The 27,752-nt window shown below is 44.2% G+C and overlaps 1 protein-coding gene and 1 long non-coding RNA gene across 3 annotated transcripts in view; one reads left to right on the forward strand and one right to left on the reverse strand.

Moving 5' to 3' along the window:
- Positions 1–27,752, reverse strand: part of KCNQ3 (potassium voltage-gated channel subfamily Q member 3) — a 359,017-nt gene that overhangs the window by 55,341 nt on the left and 275,924 nt on the right. For both annotated transcript variants that reach the window (XM_519963.8, XM_016959880.3), the window contains exons 2-4: positions 9,867–9,957; positions 8,017–8,143; positions 3,943–4,115 (exon numbers count right to left, since the gene is read on the reverse strand). In XM_519963.8, coding sequence (XP_519963.2) covers positions 3,943–4,115; positions 8,017–8,143; positions 9,867–9,957 — 391 coding nt within the window. The remainder of the gene's footprint in view (positions 1–3,942; positions 4,116–8,016; positions 8,144–9,866; positions 9,958–27,752) is intronic.
- Positions 26,709–27,220, forward strand: LOC107976447 (uncharacterized). Its single transcript, XR_001720434.4, has 2 exons — positions 26,709–26,790; positions 27,021–27,220. It is a non-coding gene; the product is annotated as an uncharacterized LOC107976447 (long non-coding RNA).

Here is a 27,752-nt window from a genome sequence, read left to right on the forward strand (position 1 = left end):
CCTGTAATTTCATGGATATTATCATATAATAGACTAGGACATATGACTAAGTAAACAAGAGTAAGGTGATTTAATGAAAAGTGTTAAGTAATAGTCAGGATGGTATGGATGGAAACTTCACTGAAGTTTCAAAACCCCTAATGGAGACAAGACCTAATGCTCCTTCCAGCTCCAACTTTCTCTCTTTCTCTCATTCTATTCCAGTTTCAAGATTTATCATAGTAGGTTGGGCAGGAAGAAAGGCAAGGTTATTGGTGAACACAATCTGGAGATTTAAGACTGTCTGTCATTCTTGCTGAGTCATCTCAGAGAACAAAGTTGTTCACATTGATATCCTTCCTGTATCTGACCATCTGCGGCCAGTCAGCGGGTCCTTCTGGGCCAATAGAATCTTCCTGACAGGGTTGCTTCCTGCCTCCCTGCAGGACTTGGCTCACATGGGTCCTGCAGTCTGAATAGCCCTCCCACACTGGGACCAACCAAAGAGCATGGAGTCATCTTCAGACTCATGTCACCTCCACTATGAAATTTTTCTAGATGTTTGCTCCCCCAATGAAAGATAGAGTTCAGCTGTGGTTCCTTTATTCCCTCCCCATTTTCTAAACATACTTCTCCAAGCCTCCAACATTTTATTATGCTCATTTGCTATTATGCTCTGGCCTTGCCCACAGCATCACATAGACATTGTACGGGTGTGAGTTTGGTCTATAGCAGAGGGGTTCACTTAGATAATACAAGCAACCCAGCCAGCCATTCTCTTTGGTGAGCAAGGTTCTGTGCTGCAGGGAATTTGAGGACGGAAACGTACATGGACTAGTCCTTACCCAGTGATTGCCTGGGCATAAGCCTCTTGCCTATGGAGTGTGGTCCTAGTGCTTATATGTTTTTTCATACTCTCTGGCCCCCAAATGCAAGTCAGAAGTTTCATCTGGCACTTAACAAAAGAAATAGTTGTCTGTTTCTGTGTGCACATAAAAACTGACTGTTCTGGATTAATAAGAGATGGTATAACAGTCACCAATAAGGAGTGAAAATGGGTCCTAATTCTGTACTTTGGAGTCATTTACTTTGCAGTTATTCCAAATAATTCTGACTTTATACAATTTTTGCTAGCAGCTCTGTGGCAGAACCTGTGACTGTTCCCCAACAGGTAGCTCCTCTACCTGCTGAGGCTCCCCTGCAGTCAAGTTGAGGCTAAGGGACTGGGGTCCAGCCAATATGGAAAAGTGATGGGAGTGAATCCCTCCTTGTCCCTTAAATCCATTCTGCAGGATTCTCCAGGTTCCTTTCCCCTGCCTTGGTGACTCAAGTCCTCATAATTCAAGATGAAAGGGGCCCACCCAGCACACATCGGATACACTGTAAGCCAGAAGACGTCTAGGTTTTTGTGCTGGGTGGTGGGAGCTCTAGGGCTCATTTATTTTGGGAGGAGAACCTGACCTATCTTAACTAGTGAAAGCATTAACTTTGAAAGTTTAACCCTGGGCAACAGAGCCTCCCACACTTGATCTTTGAGTGCCCAGAAGAGTTAGCCATAGTACCCGGCCCAGAGTACAATGAATAAATGAATGAAGAAATGAATTGATAAATGTCCATTTGCCAGTACTCTTGGTGATTTCCTTGGGGAAGAGCTTCCTCCCAGCTCTGGTAGCACAGCTTTCGGGAGGACTCACAACACGTACTTTGGAGTCTAACAACAGCCCGTAAATCTAAGTCTATGTGCAGAGAGCTCTGCTCCAGAGCCCATTCCCACCCCTGGGAAACAGTCTCTGCCTCACTGGCGTCTGGCTATTGTGCAAATCCATATATACTGAGGAATTATATCACAAACTTCCAATGGTCTCTGGTAATTACATGGCAAAAGCCAGCAGGCACTGGGGATCAATTATAGTCTAGAGGAATACAGGACAAGGGCCTAAACCAGCAATTTTTAGCACCAGTGTTGACCAGAACTGTGAATCAACTCAGCTCCATGGATACAGGTTATGGCTGAACCCATAGGGGTTTTATTAACGTGCCCTTTGATAAAAGATAAAATAGAAGGTCAGGAGGAAGAAAGGGGTCTGTAAAGGATGCTCTGACCTCACTGATTCTGCAGCCAGAAGTAGCACAGACAAAAAATAAAACACAGATGGCAAGAAATTGCATTCTAAGCTGAAAGATTCCCAGGTATTTTATGCTTTCATTCCACTTTATGTCTATGCTTATGTGTATGGTGTGTGAGGAACAGCATATTCAGAATAAAAAACATTACTATTAATGAGCACCTATGACTTACCAGGCACTTAAATGCACATTTTCTCGCATGAGCACCCAGGAGGATTCACATTTTTACCATTGAGGAGGCTCATTAAAATAGAATGACATCTTTAAGGCCTTCTGGCTGGAAGGTGGCAGAGCTGAATTTTGAGCCAAGTTGCTGTCTGACTCTCAAGCTCATATTCTACTCCGAGATGCAATCTCATAGGAAACCACTACCCCTTCAATGTATCTAGGTGCATCCTTGAGATAGAGAACCAGGGGTTGTGTAGGTATGTTCTGGAGCTGTCCAGCTACAGGTGGCATGGTCACGTTAACATGCATAAGGAAAACTCTAAGCTCCTTAATGTCAAATTGCCCAGGGCTCACTGCCTCAGGTCCAGCTCTCCAGAAACAGAACCCAAGAAAGGGATTTCAGTGTATGTGACACATTTCCATGTAATTATTGAGGAAATGGTCATAGGGTTCCTATTAAAAGAGACCTAGGTGGGACAACAACAGCATCTAGTATGCCTACCAGGGTGGGTGCAAAAAGATACTCTCTTGGGAAGCAAGGCAAGCTTGGCTTTGTACCCCCAAAGAACATCCATCCCAGGGATTTCTCCTGATTTCTCCTCTCGGGATTTTTTTTCTGCCTGAGCTGAGACACAGGGGTTTTCCTTCATTCCTCCAGAATCCAGCTAAAGCAGCTAGATGAAAACAAAGTGCTACCAAAGACCTGGGTTAGGAATAGGAAGGAAACACAAGCAGTACCATGAATCCAAATGAACTGGATTCTGGCTGCTTGGGTTCCATACCTGCTCAGCCACATGGGACTCTGGAAAAGGAATGGACTGAGTTCCATCCCTCCTGGATTCTGATCTACCTGGGGGAGGTGAGCACCACCACCCCAGCAAACCAGCAGCAAACCACTGGACACAAACCCTAGAACTGGAATGCCAGGGTTTATATCCCACTGCGTGACCTTGAGCGGGTACTTCCTCTTTCTGTGTTTTCTTTCTTATCAGTGTAATGGAGTGGCAATAGTGCCTGATTCATGGGATGAGCTAGTCCTTGTCAAGCACTAAGTTGTAGGCACTGTGCTTTGGGCTTTACATAATAATTGCAACTGAACAATATCTATGAGCTTGGTACCTTCTAAGTGCTCTTCACATATCAATTCATTTCATCTTCATCTAACCCTATGAAGTCAATGCATTATTATTCTAATTTTATAAATGCAGAAACCAAGACGCAAAAAATTCCCAACGTCACAGAGGCAGAGTTCAGATTCAAACCAACCTGTGTGATTCCCAAGCCTTCTTCTCCCACTGCATGTGGCCTTGAATGAGCTCATTCCATCCTCTCAAAAATCTGAAGGAATAGGCATTATCATTCCTATTTTAAAAGTGAGAAAACTGAGGGCCAAAGAGGGCTGAGCAACTTGGCCAAAGTCATTTGCATATGGTGGAGCCAATACCTAAGCTCAGTTTCACCTGTTCCTGCTCCCTGAACCACACCTGCTCCTGCCCCTACCCCAGCCCCACCACTTCCTGTTTCTCCTCTTCCTCTTCCTCTTTGTCGTTATCATCAAGGGTGGCAGAATGACTGCCTTCTGGGGACACTGCAAAGGAAGGGATGTCATGGAAGGGCATAGGTGGGTGGGAAGCCCATGTGGTCCTGTAGTTTCTCCACCACACTTACTTTGCTGTGGGCACAGATGGCTGAGCCCAGAAGCTTCCAGGTGCCGCCTCTCCGGTCCATCCGCAGCATGCGCAGGATCTGCAGGAAGCGCAGGCTTCGCAGGGAGGTGGCCAGAACATTGCCTTGGTTTCCCACAGCAACCACTGGCACAGAGGCAATCAGCACAAAGATGTCTGGGAGAGAGGACAGACAGAGTGGGAGGGAAGAGGGAAAGGAAGGTCATGCGAAAGCAATGGCATCATCATAGGTGCTGTTTGCTGGCAGATCAGCATGTGCCAAGCAGTGGGACAATCTGAGCACTGCTGTTGAATCTTGCCACCAACAACACATGGTAAGTGGGATTATTCTCCCATGACTGATGAGGAAACTGAAGCTCTGAGCCTGAGTGACTTTCCAAGGCCACCTGGGCAGAAGTAGCATAGGCCTACCACACTTTAATGCTGGCTCCAGAGCAGCAATTTACCAAGGTCCCCCACAGTGTGGTCCTTGAGATTCACTCTGGGGCCCAGAGGAGAGCTGCAGCTGCTCAGCCTATGGAGGTAAAGCCTGACACTCAGACACTGTTTCCATATGTGTTTCTCCTAAAAGCATCACCTGAGGTAGGAACTTGGGTTCAAGTAATTTATTGGAAGATGATGTTAGGAAGCAGAAGTGACGGCAGAAGGAGAGAGAGAATGTAAAAAAAAAAAAACACCAATGTTAGGGGGTGTTATCAAGGCCACTGTTGAGTCCTTTGAGCTGTGGACAGACTTCCCAAGATTATCCATCTGAAAAATGGGAGGCTGGGACATCTGTTTCTTGCCTCCTGCTGGTTGAAGGTCATCCCTAGCATTGTCAACGCCCCCACACATCTGAGCTACACTGGCCTAGTGATCTCCCTAAGCTTGAGAGAAGGCCTTGGGGTAGATTTCGGAAAGAAGTAAGGCCCACCCATGACGTGGGATGCTGGTATCAGGAGATGGCATGAGAATGTCCACTACAGACATTTCAGAGATGGAAAAAGGGGATGAGACACTTCTGAGATGGTTAAGCAGGCTCTTGACATCAAATCCTCTAGTATGGAAGAGGGAGGAACTGATCTGTTTTCTATTTCCTTGTAGTCAATTCCCATATCAATTATCACCCCACTTTCCTGCAGAGAGTTACCAAGTAAAAAAGACCATATGGCCAAGTAAATTTGGGGAAAAACTCCATTAAATGGGTTTTACAAAATTATTAGTGTTATTTATTTTTAGTGTCACTAATTTTTTTATTGAAACATAATAATTGTACATATTCATGGGGTTTGCAGGGCTTCTCAGAGTCTTTAATCTGCAGATATACACTGTGGTTCTCAACTATACAAGTGAAGTATAGTCTTACCCAAAATATTCTGACCACAGAACTATTTTTTGCAAGGGCTCCAACAGTTCCAAGGAACACACTTAAGGAAATATTTGTCCACTGGGAAAAGTCCAAGCTCTGCAAAGCCCTCTGTGTTCTGGCTCCTGGGAATCTGCCAGAAGCCTGTGTAGTTCATTGAGCACACATCTCCATATCTTTGTGTGTCCTGGTTTCTCAGCTTGGAATAACCTCCTCAACTCATATCAAGGCACATTTGCCAAAAAAGCTGATGCCGGCCAGGCACAGTGTCTCATGCCTGTAATCCCAGCACTTTGGAAGGCCGAGGCGGGCAGATCACGAGGTCAGGAGATCGAGACCATCCTGGATAACATGTCTCTACTAAAAATACAAAAAAAAAATTAGCTGGGCACGGTGGTGGGTGCCTGTGGTCTCAGCTACTTGGGAGGCTGAGGCAGGAGAATGGTGTGAACCCAGGAGGTGGAGCTTGCAGTGAGCCGAGATCGTGCCACTGCACTCCAGCCTGGGCGACAAGAGCGAGACTCCATCTCAAAAAATAAAATTAAAAAAAAAAAAAAAAAAAAAAAAACCCAAAAAGCTGATGCCTTTCCTACCTTATTAAGGTGTCCTCCAGGTGTACCTAGCCTTTGGAAAAACCTGGGGGTCAAACCTCTGGATACTGATACATCTGCATCATTTGCCAGGCTTCTCAGATGATCTGTGCAAACCTATCTATCTGTAATGCTTGCAGAGAAAACAAAAGAACACCAAGATGTGTAGTAAACACTATGGTCTAAGACGCTCCATGAGGCAGTTCTGACCCATCTTCACTCAAAATGGCAGGGTCCGAGGCTGCCTTGAATATGAAAGCCATCATGTTCATGGGCGTGATAACCATCCTCTTTCCCATAGGGCCACATTGTGGAAGAATTGGATATGAGTACAATGGAAAACATGGCAACACTAAGTAAGGACCGTGTGATGCTGAGGCCCAGCCTCATCTCCCCAGGGAGGGTGGAGGGGGACCTGGAGCTCTGTGACCGCAGCTGATCTTAAAATAGTGGATACTGCCCCATGGGGGATGCACCTGTCCAGCAGGGGTCTGGGCTCCCACTGTCGGGATGTTCTCAAACTGAGAAGGAGTCTCTTTGAATGTGGGCACAATGCATCATAAAGCTACCACCCACACACTCAGAACTTCTGGTCAGCCTTGGATAGGTCATGCAAAGAAGAAAAATAAGTCTGCTTAATTGTGCTGCACTTGCAAAAAACTTGGAGGGAAGAAAAAGAGAGAGGAAAGAAAGAAAAGTGGGGATTAGATACTGAAAGAGGGCAAACGAAGAGAGAAGAAATATGAAAAAATCATTAAAAAAGTCCTCCAATATTGCACACACACACACACACACTCACATACCTTCCGTACATTCAAAATTCTGAGAAAAACCCCAAACCTCAGAAGTCCAACCTTAGCATCAGGTGGGAATAGGGCAGAGATTTCAGCTGGGAGTGGGCAAGACAATGCAACTCCAGGCTGCACAGACAGAAGCCTGGCACCTGGGACAAAGGACATGGTCCAGCTCTTCTCTGAGCTGGCTGTCCATCCCCGAAGGACTGTGTTCAGTCCTGGGAATGACTTTTCAAAAGTAAGGTGAAGAATGAGTAGCATGCTCAGAGGAGAGGGAGTATGATGCTGAGAATGCGTGATGTAAGGTAAGTTGAAGCCACTGATGACGTTGTTTCTTGGTAAAAGAAGACTCTTCTGGAGTAGAGAGGGGGAATAAAATGTCTAGACTCAAATACTTGAAGAGTGTCAGAGGAGTTAAAATAAGATAAATGCCTGGATGAGTGGTGAGCACCTTGTGACTAGGGGCATGCAAGCAGAGCCAGGTGACCACTTAATGGCTGCTGCTGGGGACTGGAGCATCAGACACGATGGTAAGCTGGACTAAATGCCTTTGGAGGTCCTTCCAGCCCTGACACTCTATGATCCTGTAATTCCAACCTTCCCATGGATTTGAAGCTCCAAGACTCCTACCTGTCACTCAAGGAGATTTTGTCCTGCAACTCCATGGATTTTAGTCCACACTGGACCAATAGGTTGGTTAGAGTTTCCACCTCCTCTACTATCAAACTGCCTGCACACAAATGGAAGGATTCCAGTGACACCTCTCAAAGCAACCATTGGATTAAGAAGCAAGACCACACCTGGGTGTTAGGACAGAATCCACTGTTTCCTGCATGACTGAAAAATGACTCAGATCTGTGATCCTCTGTTTCTATTTCTGTACAATGGACATAACGTGATGCTGTAGAAGTAGATTCTCAGCCAGCAACGGTGTCACACCTACAGCTTCCGTCCCAACCCGTCTGGAAATGTATGGGTAACTTTGATTGTCACAGTGACTGGGGGTGCTACTACTCCAGGGACTGGGGATGCTCAATATCCTGCAACCTGCTTGCTGCTCCACAACCCAATTGCCAAGAGTGACACCCTACCCTGCCAAATAAGAATCCCTGTCCTGTGCAGTCCTTATAAGGACCAGTCACAGAAGGAGGAATTTGAGGACCCGGAAGGTTGACACTGTCCCTTCTCATCGAGGCAGCGTCAGGGGCTGAGCTGGCCTCCACAGTGCCGCGTGATTTCCCAGAATAGCTGCTTAAACTTTTCTCAGAGAAACAATGCCCCAAAAGAAGGGAACTGAGGAGGCTGGGAGGCTCAGGGTCAGGACTTACCCAACATGCACAGGGGCTTCCTGGCAAACTTCAGTCGGCCCCGCCAGCCTTTGTATCGGCAGCAACATCCAGCAGCCCAGATCCTCAAAGCAAACTCGGCTCCAAAGATGAAAATAGCAAATGTCTCCTGCATGGAAGAGCATATGGAGAGGCACTGATTAACCGAGATCCACTTGTCGGGAGCTGGTGATTTCTATTCGGAAGTTCTGAAGAACTCCATTTTGTGTTGTTGCTGGTTGTCTGGTTGGCAGGGATGGCTGGGGATGGGGGTGGGGAAGGGGAACCGGGAGAACAGGTCCATCACCGCCATTCAGTTTGGAGGCCTCCCATCTTCATTCTGATGTGCTAATTGTCCTTAATGCTGTTAAACCTGGCACAGTGATTACTCGTTCTTTTTTCTATGTTTTTGTTCCAATAGGTCAGCTTTAAAAGTCCCTTTAATGAATGAAAAGCCCCTAAGAAGTGCAGTTGGGTTGAAAAGAGAGATATGAGTGAAACACAATCTGTTAATTCCACCCAGTGCCTGTACCCTGGCGTTGCTAATTGTGGCTAATGGTTATTAAGCCCGGCTCCTGGGCCAGGCAGCCCTCAAAGTGTTTGATAATATTATTCTCATCTTACATTTTGAGAAACCAAGGCACAGAGTAGTTAAACAAGTTTTTCAAGGCAATGAAGTGGAGAAGAAGGGATCTCAGGCTCAAGTAACTAGGCTGCAGAGCCCAGGAGCTTAAGCACTCTCCAGGACACAGGGTCCCCCTTTCCTCCTGCAACTCCCTTGATGATCAGACACCAACACCTCTGCCTCTCTCTCTTTTGTGACCTCCCTGGGTGCCCTGAGGCATTGCTGCTCCACGACAATCCCTGGAGCCTAGTTCCTGGAGTTGGATGGTTTCCAGGGAGTTCCACACTGAGGTCTGAGCTCTGGGATGTGCTGTTGCAAACCCCTGCTCTCAGAAGGAAGAGCTGACTCTGGTGCCTCGATGGCTTGCCCAGTGTGAGAAGAAGGCTCCACTATTTTAAAAGCCCTAACTAGGGGGCCACACCACTGCCCTGTGTGCAGGATGGGGCCTCACCCCATGCAGTCGGCATTGCCCTGAAGAGGCAGGGCTGACTCCTAATCACGGCAAGGGTGTGGTCATTCAAGGGGCCAGTTGACCAGTGCTGTCCTGTGGCTACAGAAGGAGCAAGCCCTTGTTAGAGCCTCCTCTCAACCAGGCACTGAGACTGGGCCCAGCCCATGTCTGCATTTGCTGCTCATCTGACCTTACATTTTTTAGGCAAGGACTTGAGCAAACAGAGTCAGGGGTACCTTAGCTGACTTGCCCAAGAATTCTAATCCTGCTCTGTTTCCATCACACCACCTGATGGAGGACAGAGAGTGAAAACAAATGCAGGCCCCAGGAGGGGAGATTTAGAGGTTTCGTGTATAAATGGAATTCTGTACCTGGCCTTGGAGAGAATGAGAGATCCTTGGAGTTTAGATTGTAGGATACCAGGAAGAAAAAGCAGAGACAGGTTTTAGAATGAAACATGCCTTTGTGTTACCTTTCAGAGGATTGGGAAGCTGTATTTTATAATTTAATAACATGCATTGGTTTTTGCTTTGACTTTATTTTCCCTTCTCTCTAATGTGGAATAGCAAAGCTTTACCAGGAATGCCATTCTTCACCCCACATGTGCCCATGGCGGGCCATACCAAGTAATGGAGGCTTTGCTTTTCCTTGGGCCTGGACTTGACTGGAGACTACAAGAAGCTGCAACCAGTCAGGGAGGAGTGCACCCAAGGGCAACCTCCTTTTCATCACTGTGGAAGCCCAACCAGAAGCATTTACCCCAGAATGCAATCTCACCAGTAACAGAAGCCAGTCTCCCGAGACAGTCTCATACTCCTTGAATGTGGTCAGGACAGCCAGAATCAAGCACCCCAGGACAATCAGGAACCTAGAGGGGAAGAAAGAAATGGACTAAGGAACCTTTGAGTCATGGCTTGCTTTGAGGCTAAGTTGGGGAAAGGTGTCTTCCAGGATGAAGCTGCAACTTCCGCTGGACATTGACATGTGCTTTATATGCTATCCCATTCAATCTTCACGACAAACCTGCAAGGCAGGCGGAAACAATCATCCCAGTTAAACAAAACGATGTGAGAGAAGTTGACCAATGTGCATACTTTTACTTAACCAGCTAGTTAGTAGAATCAGCTAGTTAGAATTTAAACTAGATCATCTGGTTCCAACCTCGAGGACATTGCTGAAAGTCCAAAAGTCAAGACAACTTTTCACAAGTCAATAAGTATATGAATTAACTAATAATGTGTTCTACACACATAGGACCGATTTAAAAATATATGAAAATGTTTTCTTAGAATGAAGAAAACACATATTTATTCCAAAGATTGAAAAATTCAGCAAAGGCTTCTGTTACCAAGTATGAATATTGTCACCAAGTATGAATATTGTTCATTTTTACAGTCAATGGAACCTCTTTCAATTGGGGATCTTTGGAATTGTTTTTGAAATGCTAGAAAGAAGAGGAACTACCACACTGAAGCATGCAGAATGCTGGTCCTTTAAAATTCACAGAGAGGTCACCTGGTTCATGACCAGGCTCAGGCAGGAGTGAACTACAAACAATTTTTTAAGATTGTTATCTTTATAAACTGTGAGGTGCGTGTGTGTGTGTGTGTGTGTGTGAGAGAGAGAGAGAGAGAGAGAGAGAGAGAGAGAGAAAGTGAGAGACAGTCCCTGTTTCATTGTTTTACCAAGGAAAATGGTTCTCCCTCTTGGTGGAGAGTCTTTGGCTTAGTTGTCAGTACCAGGTTCCCTGGGTGTCCAAAAGGGAATTTATAAGCTAGGGTTTATGGGTGAAGCTTGGTAGTACATACTCTAAGCTCTCCTACTCCAGGTACTCTGGTTTTCTACTCTACTTAGGTTCTACCCATGCTTTTTTGGCTTTTGTTCATTCATTCATTCAATATTTAAATGGCAGACGCTGCGCATACAGAGCTGGAATTCAATGATGAATAAGCTGGATCTGTCCTCACGAGCTCACAGTCCAGATAAACAGAAAGTTGTCTCATGGTGTGACCATAAGGACCATGATGTAAGGAGGATGGAAATGTCTCCTTCTGACCTTGGCTGGGACCAAGTCCTGCCTCTGACCCTTAGTGATCCTGATCATATTTTCTGATCTATAAACCTGCTGATCTTCAGACCTGAATCTTTGTGTCTCCAATCATGCCCAGGAACCTAAACAAGATCCCCAACTCCTTCCTGTGTTTGGACATTTTATGTGAAATTCGACTTTAACCCATGTTTGATATCTGCCTCCCCTAAGCCCCATATCTTCTCAGTTGACGATGATGATGGTGGTGGTGGTGGTGATGATGATGGTTGTGATGATAGTGGTGGTGGTGGTGGTGATAGTGGTGGTGGTGGTGATGATGATGGTTGTGATGATAGTGGTGGTGGTGGTGGTGATGGTGGTGATAGTGATGATGGTGGTGGTGGTGGTAGTGATGATGGTGGTAGTGATAGTGATGGTGGTGGTGGTGGTGGTGATAGTGATGGTGGTGGTGGTGGTGGTGATAGTGATGGTGGCGGTGGCGGTGGTGGTGGTGGTGGTGATGGTGGTGGTGGTGGTGGTGGTGGTGTTGGTGGTGGTGGTGGTGGTGGTGCTGATGATGGTAACAACATCAGTAACTGTTACTACAACCTCCAAAGTTAGATATGACCATTCCCATTTTAGAGATGAAGACATTCATCAAAAAGAATCACTACCATCAGGATAACTATGTTGTCAGTAAAATGACCAGAAAGCTTGGAGTCTAAGCTTAAAAGGAAGCTCTGGTGCTTTTCATGTGATTTTGAGCAGCTCATTGACTTGGCAGATCCCGGTCATCTCATCTGGGGAATGAGAATAATGAATCTGCCTAGAGCTCACCATGATTCTGAAGACTTCAGGAAATAATTGATGAAGGATATTGTTGAGTCAATTGTTGAGGATCATGGTGCTCTCATACAAACATGCTCATCATTGGCCAGTCAAGCCCTTGGCAACATGCAGGGAACTTAATCACTCTCAGAAGATTCTGCAAGTCCACATTATGATTCTCTCAAGACTTTATTTTATTCATTCATAGGCTCTGTAGAGAAGACCTTGCTTAGAATCATTTTCTTTCTCTTATGACCTGCGTGTTCTTAGACAAAATACAAAACATTTCTGCATCACGGTTTCCTTCTGTGTAAAACGAATCCAATTAAATGTCCATGTCCTCCATTATTCAGTGATGTAATCCATGTCAGGTGCTTGGAAAAGCCAGCCTTCAGTAAGAATTAACTATCATTTTATTGCAATTTAATATCAATTTATTTGGTGCCTCTTTTGTCCCAGACATAGTACTGGTTTTAAGGATACAAACATGAATAAAACCTATTCCTCATTATGCAACGACTCCTTAGTTCAATGTGGAAAACAGGACAAATAATTACTGGAGAGTGTGGTTGAGGTTATGACCCACGTGTTCACATGCTTTGGGAGCATCCAGGAGGGGCTGCAGCCAAGAGGCTGGAAGGAAATTCAAAGCTATGCTACAGTTGACCATATGTCCAAGTTTATCCAGGACATTCCCCATTTTACATGTTGACCTGGAGTCTGGACCCCTAGGCCTCATGAACAACATGTACACGTGCAGGAGGTGCAAAAGTTCATGGACAAAGAACCAGGTTTGATTTTTCTTAACAAGGGATGTGGGCCTTTTATGATCTAGCCTTGCCCTCCTCACAGCCTTGTCATCTCCCGCTGCTTCCCCACATCCAGGCTGGTCGTAGGAATGACAGGACTTCCTCAAATTCTCTGAGCCCATGTGCCTTCTGTCTTGATGGTCCTCTTCCCTGTCCACTTTTCCATGTCCCCATCATTAACCTGCTAATGTCTTGGCAGTGCCAGTCATGCCTTGCCTCGCCTCCAGAGCCTTCCCTGACCCCAGCTGCTCTCTGCAGGCTCCCTTGTGTGATCTCATCCCTGGGATCCCAGAGCACCCTGATTCACTTCTACTCCAGCATGGACCACAACCCGTTATCATCTTGTAATTGTTTGCACACATCATGTGCTAAATAAAACATACTGTCCCAACACCTGACAATAGGACTCCCTTAAGGGAAGGAACTGCCTTTGCCTGGAGAATACTTTATTGATCCGATTGAGGTAAAAGTTGCAACCCTTAAAACATGAGACTGCTAAACTACTTAGCAATAAAAATTAACCAAAAATGGCTGGGCACAGTGGCTCATGCCTGTAATCCCAGCACTTTGGGAGGCTGAAGCAGGTGGATCGCCTGAGGTCGGGAGTTCGAGTCCAGCCTGACCAACGTGGAGAAACTCCATCTCTACTAAAAATACAAAATTAGCCAGGCATGGTGGTGCATGCCTGTAATCCCAGCTACTCGAGAGGCTGAGGCAGGAGAATCACTTGAACCCGGGAAGCGGAGGTTGCGGTGAGCCGAGATCATGCCACTGCACTCCAACCTGGGCAACAAGAGCAAAAACTCCATCTCAAAAAAAAAATTATCCAAAAATTAGAGATGGGGATTGGTGTTGAGGGCTAAAAATGACCAAAAAAAAAAAAAAAAAAAAAAAAAAAAAAAAGAGAGAGACGAGGATATGGTCTAGCCACATGCTGAAGGATTTTTAAGAACAAGATTGTTTAAAATCTTAAGTTCTTGGTCCAACAATGCAAGCCATCAACCACAGCCTCATAAGTGACTTTGTTTTTAGTTGGCATCGATCCTGGCACTGGAACCCATGGCTGGATCAGTGCATGGGAAAAGGAGACAGGTTGGTGTCCCACAGCTGAACTAATTTGACAGGAAAAGGAGTCCTTAGCTGGACTCTGAGACTTTACACAGCTCCCTGTACCTCGGATATGTATATATGAAAGATTCAAGTTGTGTGTATGGTGGGCATGCCCTAAGGTAATCTCCAATGAGTCAGGCAGTTGCATAATTGTCTTTTCTGAGTGCAGGCAGAACCTGTGACTTGCTTCTAACAATAGAATATGCCCAAAGAGATAAGATGTCACTACTCTGTGTATTTTTTTTTTTAATATGGCAAAGGCAACTGGATAGTCATGCCTGTGATTGTTACATTATATAAGACTCTGCCATTGCATTCTGGAGCTAGAGATTCTCCTGCTGGTCTTGATGTGAGCTGCTGTTTTGAAAGGCCTGTGACAGCTATGTGGCAAGGAACTGTGGGATTCTTGGACTTGACTGCAGCCCCTGGCTGATGACCAGCATGAAAGTGAGACCTGTTCTGGAACTGCAAGGATCAACAATCATGGGATATTGGGGAGTCCTCCCACAAGATCCAGAGAAGAACAAGTCCCAGCCAACTCCATGACTGCTGCTTCGCGAGATGCTCAGCAGAGGACCCAGTTAAGCCATGTTCAGACTCTTCATGAAAACTGAGATTAAAAAATTGTATGTTGTTGTAAGCCACTAAGTTAGAGGCAATTTGTTATGCAGCAATAGAAAACTAATACCATGTGGAATGGGAATCTGCACCAAATGCATCTCACTTTTATACAGCAGGATAATCCAAGGGAGGTCTGGGCTGCATGTGTGCATTTGCTCTATTAGACTCTGCTCCTGGAGGGCAGAGACTATGTCTTGTTCCTCTCTGTATCTCAGTGAATAGCTCAAACCTGGCACTTAATAAGAACCAATGTATGTTTAGAGAATGAATACAAACAATTTCAGCGATTAGCAATGGCCTTGTTGAAATTAAAGGCAAGGGATATAAGGTGAACTTGGAGAGACAGGCTGGGAGCACGACATGAAAGATGTTGTAGATCAAATGAAGACTTTGAGCTTTATTCTGCAGAAGATTTTTTTTAAAGATACATGGTCTCATTCTGTCACCCAGCTGGGAAGGCAGTGGCGTGATCATAGCTCATTGTAACCTCCAACTCCTGGGCTCAAGTGATCCTCCCATCTGTAGTAGCTGGGACTACAGCTGTGCACCACCACTCATGGTTAATTTTGTTTTTATAGAGATGGGGTCTCGTTATGTTGCCCAGGCTGGTCTTGAACGCCTAGACTCAAAAGATCCTCCTTCTTTAACCTCTCAAAGTATGGAGATCAGAGACATGAGCTTCTGTGCCCAGCCTAGAAGATCTATCTGCCTATCTACCTATCTATCCACACACATACATATATATGTATCTCTCTCTCTCTATCTATATATATATAATATATGGATGGATATATATAGATAGATGGATATATATATAGAAAGATGGATATGTGTGTGTATGTGTGTGTGTGTATGTATATATAATATATATAATATATATATCTCCATATCTCTGTCTCTATCTCTATCTGTAATCTCTATCCAAAGACAGGTCTCTGCCAGGACAGAAGTCAAGACGACGTTATCATGAGCTGACCAGAGAGGAGGAGGGTGCGCTGGAGAGATGACAAGGGTCCCATGAGAGAGCATCCTCCTGTGTAGTCCTGGCAGGAGTTGTGACTAATGGGATATAAAGATCGAGCAAGAGGAGCACTGGGAGGGTCTTGGGGTGGGAAGAAAGTGGATAATGTGCTGTTCGCAGACATCAAGAAGCTGTGCAGTGCGGCCAGCAGGACCGCGAAGATAAGAAGCTACTTGCGGACCTGCTGCACTTGAGGTCCAAGTGGAAATCTCCATCCGGCTGATTGAAATCTAAATTTAAGGCTTAGGGGAAAGGTCAGGGCTGAATATCTAACTCTCTTTCAGCTCTCGTTGTCTGCTTTTAGAGCCAGGAGAAGGGATAATTTCGCCTTCGCCAACCACCAAAATGCAGTTTCAGCCGATTCCCATCCGCAGGGAGCCTGCGGAGCCCATCTTTGGCCAGGAGGGGGCAGCAGAGGCCCGGCGTAGCCCCGCGCTTCTCACGCCTCACCAGCAACCGCAGGAACCCACTTTCTAAGACAGGAGAACAATCATTAATTTATACAGCTAAAATCATCAAGGAAACCCTCCTTAACCTGAGAAGAGGAAACGCTCCTTAGTTTCTTGCATATTGCAATTTACCCTTAACATATGAACTTAATTTCAGACGGAGACCACATTATCAGTCCCACTGATGGACAAGGATGTGGCGCTGAACGTGGGGCTAGAGATTCTCCTGGGGGTCTTGACGCGAGAGCCGCCCCCAGCTGCTTTCTTCCTGGTTTTCTGCTTCTCTTCCTGCTTTGGTTTCCTCTCTCTACATTCTCACCAATTATTCCTGTTCTTCCTTTTCGTCTGTCCTTTGTCACTTCAGTTTCCTTCCCTATAGTCTGGTGTTTTTTGTGTTTGTTTGTTGTTTTTTTATTTTCGAGACGGAATCTTGCTCTGTCACCCAGGCTGGAGTGCAGTGACGCAATCTCCGCTCACTGCAACCTCTGCCTTCCGGGTTCAAGCGATTCTTCTGCCTCAGTCTCCCAAAGAGCTGGGATTACAGGCATGCACCACTATGCCTGGTTAATTTTTGGGATTTTTAAGACGAGATTTCACCATTTTGGTCAGGCTGGTCTCGAACTCCTGACCACAGGTGATCCACCTGATTCGGCCTTGGAAAGTGCTGGGATTACAGGTGTGAGCCACAGTGCCCGGTCTTTCTCTATAGTCTTGACTGTTTCCTTTCCTCTGCTCTTCTCTTACTGCCCTGGCGTTCGTGAGTTCTTTTCCTCTCCTTCTCCTGCATCCTTTCCTCCACTGCTCCTCTCCTCTCTTGTTCCTCCTTCCTCTGTGCCTTGCCCACCACTTCTCCCTCCCTTCTACACCCTGCAGGAGTAAGCAAGGGTTTGCGGCCAGGAGTCTTGGGGAGAGCCAATAGCAGCCTTCTGTCTGCAGCATCCAGGCTGTCTTTGCAAACAATTCCAGTCAAGGTCAACAGTCACGAATATGCCCTTAAATCAGTCTCCATCACCTCCATGCTTCCACCTTCAGTATTCTTTCCTCACCTTCGGCCATCTTCCATCCAAGCCCAGGTTGGGGAGGGCAAAAGGGAACTGACACAAGGAAGCCTGCTTTGTAGCTGCACGTGGCTCTAAAGCGGCAGATGCAGGGGCCTCAGGACAGGAACCAGTGCGAGCTGTCCAGGCCCACTGGATACCTAACCTCTGTCAGGCAGCAGGCAAGGAAGGCTTTTGCAGATGCAGATGTGAGGGATGACCACAGTGGTACCAGGAAAACCCTGCCGCCTCTTCTCACCCATGTCTGGCATCCATTTATAGACTCCACAGCTGAGCCTGCTGGAAGTAAGAGTTAAGGTTGCCAGCCAAACATCCCCTCACAGGCTTCATTCACAGTGAGACAAACACGGTTAAAACATTGATGCAGGAATTTTTTCGTACATCATTTTCTCTTTTACTCCTGAGAGCAACACTGCGAGGAAGGGGACTATCATTTTATTTGTATCCCCATTTTACAGATGGGGAACTCAGCCTCCAAGCTCAGGCAGGAGGGACACAAAGGGAGTGAGAAGTCAGACACTGTGCTGAGAGCACTGGAGCCTTGGAAGAGAATCTGCAGAGAATGAGGTGTGGTCACAGCCAGAGGGAGAGCAGGGAAGGCAGCCTGGCCTGCTGCTCTCAGATCAGCTGGGAGAAGTAAATGTCTTCCCTTCTCTTCCTCTGGAGTCTGACATTTGGCAGAGAAAATCTCAGTAACATTCCAGATAGCTCCCAGATACCCCTGCTGGCTGCTGCTCTAATTACAGCTGTCAATGGACAGCTTTCAGAGCATCTGTAGCCCTCAAAATGTCCTAGAAGGTAGCACTAGACTCTCTTTCTTAGAATCCTTGTCTGTCTGCCATTGAATAGCGATGCATGGAAACATTTTTCCTAGCTAGGTGAAGGCAGAATTGAATCGTCTAAAAGACAGGCATTGTTACGTCATAGTTAACTGCACTCGTCCTAACCCTTGGCCACCATTACTGATCTTCGATCTTAAGAAGGAGACATAACCTTAAAAGGCAGTGACAGACCTCAAACTGCGTGAGGATCCTACTGACCCTCAATTGAAAAGCCTCAGATGTAAAGCACCCACTGTGCGCCAGGGGTTTCTTTATTTTCTATGAGTCAGCCCCAAAAAGGATGTTTGAGTCATCTCCTAATGAGAACTGTTCCATCCACTAAGAACAGGGTTGACAAATCATTTTTATCTTGAAAACCCACTAGGATGGATTGGTTAAGGCTGCCAGGAATGCGGTATTGAAAAGAATCCAGATTGCAGCCAAGTTAACTGGGGGGAAATGCCATTATTGATTCGTGATGTCTGTCACAGGTGCAGGAAAAGACCAACCATTTGCCATTCCCTTGGAACCCAGACATGAGAACATAAGTCAGAGCTAAAATCGTTTTTCTAAATCTTCCTCTTCCTGATTTGACTCATGCCAAGCTCTTTCAAAAATTTGATTAGCTGGAAATTTCAGGAAACCTTAAGAAGGACCTATTATTCTTTCATCTAACAGAAAGGAAATTTGTACATCAGAGTTCGGAGTGATTTGCTTATGGCTACAAAATAACTCCCTGCAGAGCTAGAAAGAGGATTTTGGTCTCTCAACTCCCAGCCTGCTACATCCTCCACTGTGCCACCTTCTACTTTATCTCTGGTAAATCAAAGAGTGAATCTTTATGGACATTTGTGGTATTCTTTTACCTGATTACAACCTGTCCACTTCTGCCAAACCCCACCAACATCAGGGCAAAAGGCTAAATACCATACACCAGGGTCATTCAGGGAATTAAAACAAAACTGATGTGTTCATCTTCTCTTTTGAGAGTTGACCACTGTTTTTCTTTATTTAACATTTATACTTTTTCTCTCTCCAAATATGCCATGTGCTTATTTACCTATGAGGTGTTAGGCACTATAAACCATGTTGGCAAATGTCAGACTTTTATAAAACACATAAAAAAGTACAAGGAATAATTTTGAAGTCATTCAAAATGATTCCATCTCTTAATACCATCTTAATACAAAACTCACAACTATTTAATAGAAGAGCACGGGAGGCAAATAAACACCCTGTGTTGTGAGGCTGCGTTTCAGGGTCAGCAACTTGACGCAGCTGAGCCAGGCAATGGCAGATATCCTCATGTCCCCTTAGGGGGCCTTCAGTGCTACTCAGCCCTCTGAGCTGGAAAGAGGCAGCAAGAGCTGTCAGTGAGGAGAAGAAAGCACAGGAGAGGGTACTGGAAGAGTGTGCCCTTCACCATGTAGTCATCGGTACATGCCTTCCAGTACCATTTTTCTAAGCAAGGATACTGATTATGCCAAACCCCTGTCTAAATACAGCTATGGGCTCCTCATATCCATTACAGGGTAAAGTTCCAACTCTTTAGAAAGGTAAACCAGGTTCCCCCCAAATCAGATCATGTCATGAAAGAAAGGATAAATAACATGATTCAACTATATGCTGTCTACAAGAGACTTACTGTAGATCCAAAGATACAAATAGGTTGACAGTGAAAAGATAGAAAATGCTATTCCTCACAAACAGGAGCCAAACTAGAGCTAGGGTGGCTATAGTAATATTAGACTTTAAAATGGACTTCAAGACAAAACTTGTTACAAGACCCAAAAGAGTACATTATCTATTGATGAAAGGGTCAATCCATTAAGAAGACATTATAATTATAAACATGTGCATACCTAATATGCACCTAATAGATCTCCAGATACCTAATAGATCTCCAAAATATATTAGTTTTCTTTCCTAGGCTTACTTCTTCATTCTTTCTCCCTCCAGTCACATCAAACTTACAATTTCATCAAAATGTGGCAGGCCTTTCAAAATTCCGTTCTTCTCCATCATATGTTTTCTCTCCCTCATCCAAATGACTCCTCCTTTCTACTCTTTAAGGCTCAGCTCAAATGTCACCTCCTCTATTAATTCATTTATTCAATAAAATATTTACTCATCATTCATTATATGCCAAGAGTTAGGAACAGACATTCCATTGTCCCCTAGGAGCTAATTGTTCATCCTCTCTTGTTCACCAGTCAACATTAGAAAAATCCTTTTGTGCATTCCTGTAGGATTTCTTCTTATCTCCTCATAGAATCCACCCATTCCTTGACATGCACTTACCATTCTATACCCTGGGCATTCAATGATGAACAGAGCACATCACTTTGTGCTTGCACCCCGTGCCACTGTGTTCTCTTGTAAGCCAATCTGGAGAAGCAGAGATGCTACAATTTTCCTCTTGGGATCACAGTGCCCAACCCAAAGGATTGGCTGAAGAAACTACACATCTCAGATCTATTTCCAGTTCTGCCGTTTACTCACTGTAGGAGCTTGGAGAAGTTCTTTCCTATCCTCAGATTTCAGTGCCTACATCTGTGAAATGAAGGAATTAAAGCAGATGGTCCCCAAGGCCTGTCAGGGCTATTATCATGGGTTCAGACTTCCAGCCAATAACCCTGGTGGGAGGGTCTGGAAAGGCTTTCAAAGATAAATAGACTTGATTTCAGACCTCAGCTTTGCCACTTAGCACCTAAGGGATTGTTTCCTCATCTGTAAATAGGGATGAAAATAGCTCCTAATTCAGGGATGTTGTGAAAATAAATGCTCACAGACTACACAGTACTGATATGTCTTAACTATTGCAAGAGTGAATTTTAGCTTAGATGGGTGAGGCCAATGACTGTGTCCCACCATGTCTCATGGATTTTTTTTTTTTTTTTTTTGCCATTTTATGAGACCTGGGATTCCTTTATTTAGAATGAGCAAATCAACTAAAAATTTGTAGAACCCCTAGCAAGATGATATCTCAGTTCCCTCACACACTGTCCCTTGCCCCATTGATTCCAGTCTGAGTAACCATCTGTCTGTTTCCGAAGACCTCCTTTTTGTCAGTATTCCCAGATTCATCCAACCTGCTCTACGCATGCCATATTTGGGTGGGTGATGGTTGTGTTGGAGGCTTCTGCCTAGGATAGAGTTCTCAGCCTTCACCAGGCCAAGCAGCTCTGTTCCATGCCTATGTCCTCCTCCACACTAACACTGTCATCAGCTAAAATATACAACAGCCCCATTAACACTGCCTCCAACACCTTCGCTCTATCCCTGTTCTCGTTTGACACTTGCATATAAAAGCAATGCTAGTGAAGCTCTGGCAAGTCACATTCCTTTCTCCCTGCAGGCTAGAGACAAGCCATTAGCTAGGAACTTCCAGGTCCACATGATCCTCTGGCCACACTAAGTGGGCAGGCACAGTGGGAATCTGAGTCAAGCAAGAAGAGAGAAACAGTCCATCTCCAGATGTTTTCTCTTTCTTCTCCAGGACAAACCATGTCTCTGATATATCCTGGGATGCTAAGGTCAATCTGGTGACATTTAATTTTTCATTTGTGGCGTGTTTTCTATGTATCAGGCATGCTACGGACTGAAGTATTTGCCTTCTCTTGTGGACTGAGGTCTCATCACTAACAAAGCATTTTATTAAACATCCAAAAGTTTCATGCCAGGGTAATAGGTACTACAAAGTGATGTGAGGTTTCACTTTAAGTATCTTCATGTTGCAAGTACCTGCCATGTTTCCCTCATAAATGGGTACCAAAAAGGAAAAGATTAAATATTTCAGAGTCCAGTTGTGGCAAGTACACTCTAAAATGGCTCTCAGTGATCTTTGCCTTCTGCTCATCACATTCTTAGGTAATTCCCTCTGCTTAAAGTTGGCTGGGACCTGTGCTTTGTTTCCAGTCAATAGACTACAGTAAAGGGTGTCAATTCTGTGATTAGGTTACAAAAAATTTCAACTTCTGTCTTACAAGTAGACTGTCTCTCTTGCTGGCTTTGAAGTTGCTGTGCTAGAGAAGCCCGTGTAGTATAGAACCAAATATGGCCCCTGGCCAACAACCACAAAAGAAAGCTTGGAAGAGAATCCTTCCTCAGTTGAGCCTTTGGATGAGCCCCCAGCACTGGCCAACACTAACTGTAGCGTTTGTGAGGGACTCTGAACAGAAGACCTAGGTAAGCTATGATTGGACTCCTGATCCACAGAAAGTGGGAGATAATAAATGTGTGTTGTGTTTAGCTAAGTTTTGTGGCAGTTTGTTATGCAGGAATAGATAACTAATACTAGTTTGCCAGGATCTGAATCTTAGCTCACCGCTTAGCAACGTGATGATATTTGGCAGGTTTATTTTTCCAAAGTTCAATTTCCTATCTATAAAACAGGAGTAACAGCTGAGCACAGTGGCTCATGCCTGTAATCCCAACACTTTGGGAGCTGAGGCGGGTGGATCACGAGGTCAGGAGTTCCAGAAGACCCTGGCCAACACAATGAAACCTCATCTCTATTAAACATACAAAAATTAGCTGGGCATGGTGGCGGGTGCCTGCAATCCCAGCTACTTGGGAGGCTGAGGCAGGAGAATAGCTTGAACCCGGGAGGCAGAGGTTGCAGTGAGCCGAGAGCATGCCACTGCACTCCAGCCTGAGCAATAAAACTGGACTTCATCTCAAAAAACAAAAACCAAAAAAACAGGAGTAATGAATTAAGGTATCTCTGTTATCTTAATATTCCTTATTTCAGTCTTCTTAGTTAAGAGATTGCACAGGACAGCAAAAACCTTTATAACCAAAGGCACTACCCTAATGAAGTCTCCATGCAAACATCCTTGACAATATCACAGCAACCTATACCCTGGGCATGTCATGGCTTTGCAGGTCAGTCTCTGCCTCACCATCAGATACACCATTCAGTAGTACAACATGAACCACTTGCAAAGCAAAAAGGCAAAGTTGACAAAAGATGCAGGATTTCACAAAGTTGATAGAAATGATGATGGACAGCTGTTTTAAATACAGCAGGGCCATTGACAGGTGACGATCTTGCAAGAAAAATAAAAAAAAAACAACAACTGATACTTTAAAGGATTAAAAACTTCAACCAATCCTACCCCTAAATGTTGGGAAAATAAAATGTAAAGTCATATTGTATTATATAATTTGGCATTAAGAGCATATCCCCCAATTAATACCTGAGTAAGTCTTGTTCATTCTAAAAATTAGAGCACAGTTGCAATTATAACCTAACTTTTTGTTAAGTGTGAGATACAATAAACACATTTTTCTGTTTTAATAGTTTTTTAAAGACAAAGTACTAATATGATATTTTTGTCTTCCCTCTTTGGTATGAAGTATTGGTTCTTGTTTTCAATAGGCTCCCCTTAAGTAGGTTTTTATTGATTCTTATTAACTGTGGAATAAAAGGTTTCTTCTAAATCTACCTCGTGGGATAATTAAATGGATTTAAAGAGTATCATTTAAAGTGTAAATGTGGGTGAGGTGCGGTGGCTCACGCCTGTAATCCCAGCACTTTGGGAAGCCTGTGTGAGTGGATGACCTGAAGTCAGGAGTTCGACACCAGCCTGGCCAACATGTTGAAACACTGTCTCTACTAAAAATACAAAAATTAGCCAGGTGTGGTGGCAGGCATCTGTAATCTCAGCTATTCGGGAGGCTGAGGTAGGAGAATCACTTGAACCTGGGAAGCTGAGGTTGGAGTGTGCCGAGATCATGCCACTGCACTCCAGCCTGGGTGACAGAGCAAGACTCAGTCTACAAAAAAAAAAAAAAAAAAAGTGTAAATATGTAAAAGTGCCTAAAAATTCTAGTACATAGCGGGCACTTATCAAATGCTAGTTTTTTACCTTGTTCCTTCTTATTGTATAATCATAGAAAATACCCCAAAATTGACTTAATACATGTAGGAACAAAAATAAACTGTCTTTAAAAACTTCCATATTCTGGAAATGGGGAAAGAAAATCATACCTATAAATAACACAGACAAACCTATATCTATTTCTAGATCCATATATATGTTTATATCTATATCATATCCCTATCCATCTATAAATCCACAAAGGTATAAAATAGACGTAGGTTTTGACCACCTAACCCAGGTGTTAGCAAACTATGGCATTCTGCTCATTTTTGTAAATAACTTTTTATTATGCCACTGCATTTGTTTAATTATTGTCTATGGTTGCTTTTGTGATGGAGCCGAAGACCTGAGTAGTTGCAATAGAGATGGTCTGGCCTATAAAGCTTATAATATTTACTACCTTGCGCATTAAGAACAAGTTTGCCAACTTCTGATGTAAACTATGAGCCAAAGGCAATTTAATTCACTCAGCACCACCTGAGGACATGTTACGTGTCTAATATTGTACAGAAAAAAAATATTTAAAACTTAAATATAGGGGACCTAATCTTAAAAACACCCCTGTCGAGTTAGATAATGGAGCATTTAAAATGATTAGAGGAATAAAATAGGGGAATATACACGTTTTATGGAGGTCTCTTTAAAGAAATTAATATAAATTACGAATAAAATTAGCTTAGGGTCTGCAGTTTAAGCTTCTTTAGTACTGTGATAAATCTGCCTCTGGAAACATCTATTTAAGTTTCATGATATGTTATCATGCGTTTCTTCCTGACTGCCTTATCTTCTCCTTAGTGGTTTTTAACTAAGTCAACGGCTTGTTTGAATTCACTGTTGCTGCCCCAGGTGCCTGTTTACGGATAGTGTGTCTTAATCCTTTTTCGGTTGCTATAACAGAATATCACAGACTGAGATTATTTTATAAACAACAGAATTTTATCTAAGAAGCCCATGAGTGTGGTGGGAGCATTTGGTGAGAGCCTTCTTATCATGTCATAACATGGCAGAAGGTACCACATAGCTAGAGAGCAGGTGAGCAAGAGAGTAAGAGGGGGCCAAACTCACATTTATAAGAAATCCACTCTTGCAATAACAAACAGACACCCCTAAGATAATGGCATTAACATATTTATGAAGGCAGAGCCGCCCTGACCTCATCACCTCGTAAAGGTCCCACATTTCTCAACACTGTTGCATTGGGGATTACATTTCCAAAACAAGAACTTCCCGGGACACATTCGCTTCATATTGTGCCACCCTTTACTTGCCAAATTCATGTCCTTTTCACATGCAAATTACATTCATTTTATCCCAATAGCCCTCAAAGTCTTTAACTCTTTCCAGTATCAACTCAAAAATCCAAAGTCTGGAGTCTCATTTAAATCAGACATGGGTGAGTGAGACTCACAGCACAATTCATCCTGAGGCAAATACCTCTCCAGCTGTGAGTCTGTGGAATCAAACTAGTTATCTGTTTCCAAAATGCAATGGTGGGACAGGCACAAGATACATACTCCCATTCCGAAAAGAAAAAATAGGCAAGAAGAAAAAAATTAAAGGCCTCAAAGAAGTCCAAAACTCAACAGCACAGACATTAAACATTAAGATAAGACTCCGGAATAATCTTTCCCTCCATATGCCGCCTCCTGGACAGACACACTGGAGTAGAGGACGGACCCTCCAGGCCGTGGCCCCTATGTCTTTGCTGCACTCAATCCATCCAGCAGCTCTCCCAGGTTAGAGCCTCATGCCTGCTAGAGTTGCATGTGGGTGGTCCTATAGTTCTGGGGTCTCAGGGGCTGCCTACTCTCGTGACTTCACTGGGCACTGCCCTAGCGAGGTCTCTCTGTAACTCTGCACCTGTGACAAGTCTCTGCCCGGGCCCCCAGGCTATATGCAATATCCTTTGAAATCTAGGTGGAGGTCCCTATGCCCCCACAGCTCTTGCATTCTTTATGTCTGCAGAATTAGCTCCACGTTTAAGTTTCACGGTACGTTATCATGTATTTCTTCATTAATACTGCCAAGGTCCGGGGCTTGCACATTCTGGAGCAGTGGGTTGAGCCACAACTTGTTGACCCAATTGGGTCATGGCTGGGGTGGCTGAGGGGTGCTGTGCTGGACTTTGGGGAGCAGAGACCCAAGGCAGGGAATAGCAAATGCTGAGGCACCTCTCTGGAAGCCTCTCTGGAAAAGAGAGGCACCCAGGCACCTCTCTGGAAACCTTGCTCTCAAAGTCCTAGATTTTGAAGATCTGAAATGCCTGTCGGTTCATTTCCCCATGGTTTTGATGAATAGAACTAGGCTTCCTTCTATCTATATTAATATCTTTATCAAACTGTGGCTTGATCACACCTTTGGTATTCTCTCTTGAACATGCTTTTTTGTTCTTTACATGGCCAGACTGGGAGCTTCCCACATCTTTCAATTCTACTTCTCTTTTAATGATAAATTCCTTTATAATTTAACTCATTTCCTTTTTCTCTCATTTTATTGCAAGAAGGCCAAAAGAAGCCACGCAGCACCTTGAGTGCTTTGCTGCTTAGCTATTTCTTCTGCCAGATATCCTAGTTCATGGCTCTTAGGTTCTGCCTTCCCTAAAGTCCTAGGGCATGGACACAGTTTAGCCAAGTTCTTTGTCACTTTATAACAAGGACTGCCTTTACTCTAGTTGCCAATACCTTGTTCCTCATTTTCACATAAGACCTCATCCAAATGGCTTTTACCACTTGTATTACAATCTCGGCTCACTGCAACCTCTGCCTCCCGGGTTCAAGCAATTCTCTGGATACAGGCTTTTTCTAGCCTGCTCTTCCAAATTCTTGCAGCCTCTGCCCATTACCTAGTTGCAAAGCTGCTTCCACATTTTCAGGTATTTGCTATAGCAACAGCCCCACCTCTCAGTTCTAATTTTCTGTCTTTGTTTTATTTTGTCATAATAGAATACCATGGACTGGGCAATTTATTTTAAAAAAAATTGTTTCTCAGAGTTCTGGAGGCTGGGAAGTCCAATACCAAGGTGCTGGCCTCCTGTGAGGGTCTTTTTGCTGGATCATCCCATCCCAAGGTGAGAGGGAGAGAAAGAGAGCAAGAGAGGGCCAAACTCACTTTTATAACAAACCCGCTCTCATGAGAACAAACCCCTCCTGAGATAAGAGCATTAATCCATTCCTGAGGGCTCTGCCTCTTGAAGGTTCCACTTCTCAACACTGTTGCATCGGGGAGTAAGTTTCCATCACATGCACTTTAGGAGACACATTTAAACCATAGCATGATACGAACTGTGTGTTACTTTAGGCTTTGAGGCAAACTTCCCTATGACCTGACCAAGCATCATGAGGAACTCCTGTCAAGGAAGACCCTGGGTCCCTGAACTGGACACATCAGGGTCTCAAACCCAGTCTCAGCAAAGGACTTCTGGTTCCTCATCTCTAAAGTGAGAATAAAGTGTCTACCTCATAAGAGGATTCAATAAAATAATGGATATAAAATCTTTACTGGCAGGCAGTCGTGACTCAGTAAATAGTACTTTCTCTCTGATTTGCTGACAAAGGCATGCTCCCTTGCAAATTATTTATCATTTGAAACATAAATTCGGGAGTCAGACAGGGAATGAGTTTAAATTTTGACTGCATTATTTATTGCTGTGTGACTCTGAGTAAGTAACTTAACCTCTCTGGTTCTCCAATCCCTTGTGTTTATTATGGGGATAATCATTCAAACTCAAAGAGTTGCTGTGAGAACTAAATATGCCTCCATTTCTCCATCTGTAAAACAGGGATAATAAAATGTTTAGTCTAGTGCTTGATAGATTTCAGGGATTATTATTAATGATTGTTATTTTTATTATCACATAACATGGTGCCTGGGGAATTTGTAAATTCTTAATAACTGAAAGCAACTGTCACTATTACAATACATTTGGATTTCGTCAAACATATATCTTTGGGGACCTCTACCAAGAGACACTATATTTCATTGTCTTTCAGATACCATCGCTTGTAACACACACAATAATTGTACAAACTA

The sequence above is a fragment of the Pan troglodytes genome, chromosome 7 (assembly GCF_028858775.2).
Source record: "Pan troglodytes isolate AG18354 chromosome 7, NHGRI_mPanTro3-v2.0_pri, whole genome shotgun sequence".
NCBI classification, from domain to species: domain Eukaryota; kingdom Metazoa; phylum Chordata; class Mammalia; order Primates; family Hominidae; genus Pan; species Pan troglodytes.